The sequence below is a fragment of the Pteropus medius genome, unplaced genomic scaffold (genome assembly GCF_902729225.1).
Source record: "Pteropus medius unplaced genomic scaffold, Ma_sr-lr_union100, whole genome shotgun sequence".
Lineage (NCBI taxonomy): Eukaryota > Metazoa > Chordata > Mammalia > Chiroptera > Pteropodidae > Pteropus > Pteropus medius.
Window position 1 is genome coordinate 1,686,298 of NW_024349804.1, and position 6,126 is coordinate 1,692,423.

At 36.8% G+C, this 6,126-nt stretch overlaps 1 protein-coding gene across 4 annotated transcripts in view; it reads left to right on the forward strand.

Moving 5' to 3' along the window:
• PPARGC1A (PPARG coactivator 1 alpha) overlaps positions 1 to 5,438 on the forward strand; it is a 97,669-nt gene extending 92,231 nt beyond the window's left edge. For all 4 annotated transcript variants that reach the window (XM_039838074.1, XM_039838075.1, XM_039838076.1 and 1 more), the window contains one exon: positions 1,527 to 5,438. In XM_039838074.1, coding sequence (XP_039694008.1) covers positions 1,527 to 1,630 — 104 coding nt within the window. In that variant the 3' untranslated portion in view covers positions 1,631 to 5,438. The remainder of the gene's footprint in view (positions 1 to 1,526) is intronic.
• Positions 5,439 to 6,126: the final 688 nt, after the last annotated feature.

Sequence of the window (6,126 nt, forward strand, 5' to 3'; positions counted from 1 at the left end):
CACACATGCGCTGAGCTTAATGTCACGCAGACTCCAGTCATCAGGATTCTTCTGTCTTCATCTATAATGCAAGTGGGATTCTGTCTTCAGACTACTTTCTAACAATGAATAGAACTTTCTTTTTTTTGTTTCTACAAAAAAGATTTTGATTTGAACAACAGCTGCTCATAAGGTTTTAGTAATATAAGCAAACTATTCATTAGGCTATGAAGAGAAGGGTAGAAGCCAGTATAATTTAAGAATTAACCATTTAAGATTTTAGTGAGGAAAGATTGGCCAGTTTTGTCCTTATTTTTATCTCTGATGCTAATTGTTATTGTTTTTTGTTGTTGTCTTTTTACCTGGAAAAACTCTCTGGACAAAAATTTAGTGAAGACAAGGAATGGTGAGAATGAAAGAAAAAAGAAGTAAAGAAAGTTCTTTGTTTTAAAATCTAAGATGGTTAAGATAGATTGTAGCTAGGGATAAAAAAATAAAATCAGCCTGGTGCTGGATAGCTGGAGGAATTAGAATGTTTTCAGTGAAACAACTTGTGAGGTCAATGATTATGCCTTTGCATTCGCTGGCATTATCCTCTTCTGTCATTTTGAGCATTTCTAATTTGTAACTTAGTCTGGGTAAAATATAGACATGTTCATATTTTAGTAAGATTATTTGTTTTCCCAGAAAAGTTTGTTTTCCCTTCCCAATAAGTGCTTTCAAAAGAATGAATGTATTTGCAGAGGTTTTCTGTTATAGTTCCAAGATATTCTTTCTCACTGTCTCACGTAAGACCAGCAAAAATATCTTACTTTTTATGGATGTTCATGGAAAAAAACAAAACAAAAAACCAGAAATATTAAAGAGCATTTCACTTTACGTTCAACATTGTTGAAACATATCGATTTTGTTAAGGGCTCTTTGAAGTAGCACATGGAACTTTGCACAAAAGCTGACTTGGACTGATTTAAGGGTCCAAGAAAGACCATGGCTTTATTTACACCTGTGTATTTTCTGTCTCCTATTCATGAATAAAAAGACTGAATTTACCTTCTTCAGACATGAAGAATTTCCCTAAACCTCTATTGTAAGAGAATTTGTTCCACTATTGTGAGTGTACCCCGATGTATGGAGTAGGTGACTGGATCATATGTTTCTTTTGCCTCAAAAGGGAGCAGCAGAGTGAGGAGTGGGTAAAATTCTAATGATGCCCTCTCTCCCACTCAACTGGATTTTATGCTCAATGAAATAAGTCCCATTGAATAACAAAATTAGTTCCAGCATCTACCCTTGTTTTTCCATCTAAGTTGTTAAGGAACTTTGGATAAGTCATCCAACATGATATGTATGTATGTATGTATGTATGTATGTATGTATGTGTGTGTATGTATGTGTGTATACACACATACACATACATACCAGGAAAGGAGTGGGGACTTATTTTTAAAGTGTATTGGTTGAATAAGTTGCTATCGAATCTTGAATTAGATGATTGAGTTGAAGACCATTGGCAAAGTGTGTATTAACCTGGCTTGGATTTCTTTCAGATTCCAATGCAGATGACTTTGACCCTGCTTCCACCAAGAGCAAGTATGACTCTCTGGATTTCGATAGTTTACTGAAAGAAGCTCAGAGAAGCTTACGCAGGTAACATGCTCCCTGGCTGAGGATGACAGAGGGACGGTGAACACCTCACGGGGCAGCGCGTCCTTCCCCAACAGACTATTGCAAGTCATACTTAGGAATTTCTCCAACTTTACACTCTGTACAAAAACAAAACAAAACAACAACAATACAACAAGAACAACAACAACAATGGTTTACATGAACACAGCTGCTGAAGAGGCAAGAGACAAAATGGATATCCAGTAAGCACATGGTTATTCATGGGTGTCAGCTTTGCTTTCCCTGGAGTCTTGTGCATGATGGTGTGTGTGTGTGTGTGTGTGTGTGTGTGTGTGTGTGTGTGTGTGTGTAGCACGCCTGGTTTGGGGAAAGTATGTATGTACAGGTGAGGACTGGGGGTTCCTGACCAGAGTGTGCCAGGGCAAACCACTTCAAATGGCAGCAGTTCCATGAAGACACACGTAAAACCTAGAACTTCAAAATGTTCATATTCTATTCTAAAGGAAAAAAAAAAAAGCATAAATTCAAAAGGAAAGAAAACTAACCAACCAACCACAAACCACCCTAAAATGACAGCCGCTGATGTCTGGGCATCAGCCTCCGTACTCTGTTTTTTAAGGAAGTGCAAAATCAACTTGAAGCAAGCTTTCTCTCATAAACGTAATGATTACATGACAATCCCGAAGAAACCACAGGTTCCGTAGAACTAATATCCTTTCTCTCTCTCTCTCTCTTTTTCTTTTCTTTTCTTTTCCCCCTTTTGCCATGGAATCTGGGTGGGAGAGGATACTGCGGGCACTGGAATGCTAAACTTTCCTAACATTTTGAAGTTTCTGTCATTCGTCCTTTATCCTGACACCCATGTAAATGTCCCAAAAATGTTGATCTTCCACTGCAAATTTCAACAGCCTTGTCAACGGTCAAGCGTGCAGCTCGTTCAGTGGTTCTTTTTGAGGAGCGGGCACGGTGTTACATGACGAATGAGAGTTGGGTAGAACTCTCTGGGATGTGTTCAGATAGTGTAATTGCTACATTCTCTGATGTAGTTAAGAATTTACAGATGTTAAATGGAGTATTTTTATTTTGTGTACATACTATACAACAATGTTCTTTTTTTGTTACAGCTATGCACTGTAAATGCAGCCTTCTTTTCAAAACTGCTAAATTTTTCTTAATCAAGAATATTCAAATGTAATTATGAGGTGAAACAATTATTGTACACTAACCTATTTAGAAGCTGAACTTACTGCTTATATATATTTGATTGTTAAAAACAAAAAGACAGTGTGTGTGTTCGTTGAGTGCAACAACAACAACAAAATGATGCTTTATGCACATCCATCCCTTAGGTGAGCTTCGATCTAAGCATCTTGTCAAGAAATATCCGAGCCCCCTAAAGGTATTAACCACTTCTGCGATATTTTTCCACATTCTCTTGTTGCTTGTTTTTCTTTGAAGTTTTATACACTGGATTTGTTAGGGGAATGAAATTTTCTCATCTAAAATTTTTCTAGACGATATCATGATTTTATGTAAAGTCTCAATGGGTAACCATTAAGAAATGTTTTTATTTTCTCTATCAACAGTAGTTTTGAAACTAGAGGTCAAAAATCTTTTTAAAATGCCGTTTTGTTTTAATTTTTGTGATTTTAATTTGATACAAAATGCTGAGGTAATAATTACAGTATGATTTTTACAATAATTAATGTGTGTCTGAAGACTATCTTTGAAGCCAGTATCTCTTTCCCTTGGCAGAGTATGATGATGGTATTTATCTGTATTTTTTACAGTTATGCATCCTGTATAAATACTGATATCTCATTCCTTTGTTTACTGAAGAGACATATTTATCGTTGCAGATAGCCTATTTATTATAAATTACGAGATGATGAAAATAATAAAGCCAGTGGAAATTTTCTACCTAGGATGCATGGCAGTTGTCAGGGTGGAGTGTCAGTGTTTCATTTGGGAAATTCAGCTTTTGCAGAAGCAGTGTTTCTACTTGCACTAGCATGGCCTCTGACGTGACCATGACGTTGTTCTTGATGACATTGCTTCTGCTAAATTCAATAAAACACTTCAGAAAAACCTCCATTTTGAGCATCAGGATTTCATCTGAGTGTGGAGCCCCTGTGGAATGGAAGTCAGTTGTCTGGAGTGTGCATTCGAGTTTCTAAATTGAGATTCGATTACAGTTTGGCTGACATGACTTTTCTCGAAGACATGATATACCTACTTCTTAATCGTTCTTTTCCCTTCTTTCGCCCAACACGATCTTATAAAACGGATTTCACCCCCAGGCCAATGCAGCTAATTTTGGTAGCTGCATTCATTTATCACCAGCATATTGTGTTCTGAGTGAATCCACTGTCTGTCCTGTCGGATGCTTGCTTGATTTTTTGGCTTCTTATTTCTAAGTAGATAGAAAGCAATAAAAATACTATGAAATAAAAGAACTTGTTCACAGGTTCTGCGTTACAACAGTAACACATCTTTAATCTGCCTAATTCTTGTTGTTCTGTAGGTTAAATGCAGGTATTTTAACTCTGTGTGAACGCCAAACTAAAGTTTACAGTCTTTCTTTCTGAATTTTGAGTATCTTCTGTTGTAGAATAATAATAATAAAAAAGACTATAAGAGCAATAAATTATTTTTAAGAAATCGATATTTAGTAAATCATACTATGTGTTCAAGGACCAGATGTGTTCTCTATTTTGCCTTTAAATTTTTGTGATCCAATTTTAAATACATTCTCCTTTTTGCCCTGGATTGTTGACATGAGTAAAAATACTTGGTTTCTTTTCTTACTTATCAAAAGATAACACTACAGATTTCATGTTGAGGATTAATTTATTTCCCCTCTGGCCTGACAAATATTGTTACCATAAAGAGAGTTCTTTTTTCCCCCCATGGACTTCAAATTGCATCTAAAATTAGTGCAAAGAGAGAATCACTACAGATCCGAGTAGAGCTTTTGTATCTTATGCAGACACTGTGGGTAGCCCATTAAAACGTAAACTGTATTCCTTTTATTTTTATTTTTTTGTTGTTTTGGAGAGAATATTTCAAATGAACACATGCACCCCATCATCACTGGAGGCAAATTTCAGCATAGATCTCTAGGATTTTTAGATGACCATGGGCCATTGCCTTCACGCTGTGGTAAGTACCACATCTACAATTTTGGTAACCGAACTGGTGCTTTAGAAATGTGGGGTTTTTTTTTTGTTTTTTTTGTTTTTAAGAGATGTAGCAGAATAATTCTTCCAGTGCAACAAAATCGATTTTTGCTAAACGATTCTGAGAGCACAACGGTTGGGCTGTCAACATTCAAAGCAGCAGAGAGGGAACTTTGCACTATTGGGGTGTGATGGTTGGGTCAGTTGAAAAAAGGAAACCTTTTCATGCCTTTAGATGTGAGCTTACAGTAGGTAATGATTATGTGTCCTTTTTTGATGGCTGTAACGAGAACTTCAATCACTGTAGTCTAAGACCTGATCTATAGATGACCTAGAATAGCCATGTAATATAATGTGATGATTCTAAATTTGTACCTATGTGACAGACATTTTCAATAATGTGAACTGCTGATTTGATGGAGCTACTTTAAGATTTGTAGGTGAAAGTGTAATACTGTTGGTTGAACTATGCTGAAGAGGGAAAGTGAGCGATTAGTTGAGCCCTTGCCGGGCTTTTTTTTTTCCACCTGCCAATTCTACATGTATTGTTGTGGTTTTATTCATTGTATGAAAATTCCTGTGATTTTTTTTTAAATGTGCAGTACACATCAGCCTCACTGAGCTAATAAAGGGAAACGAATGTTTCAAATCTACTTCTGCTTTTCTTATTTATCATAACCAAACTCCTGGCATATTTCTCAGATCAGTACATATTACTCTCTTATTATTATTATTATTATTATTATTATTTTGTTTCCTTTCTGGATCTCCCTCCCTGCTTTTCCATATTTGTGGATAGATTTCAGCTCTAAGGTAATGTGCACCTTCTATATTGTACCTTGTCTCTTTGCAAATTGCAAAAGCAAAGCGGTGATTTCTACTATGAGAAGTGACATGAGACTTTAGCCAATGGATGAGCTCTGTTTTGCTATTTAGCCCTGGAAAGTGTGTATTTTTAAGTGCAAGCCATTGCCCCTGGTGAGAAACTTGCTAAATATTTAGCTTACAAAGCAGTTCTACTGTACATGAAATGAATGTTTTTCGAAGACTTGTAATAGAAGGCAGCCCCCTGCCCCCCATCATATGTAAATCATCAGGTTAAATATGGGACTAGCCAATAGCTGCTGACATGGCTTGCTGTCAGGACGTCCACTGTGTCTCGTAGGTGATTGGTGGTTCAAAAGACAGAGATGACTGAGAATGCACTGTTAGCACTCGGGTGTCTCCTGATTTCAGATGGTTGTCCCGACTCCCAGCAACTTGCACAGTGAGACCCAGCATAAGCACAGCATTAGAGAAAGGTGGCTGAATATATCCTAACCCTGCCCCCTCATCTCATAGA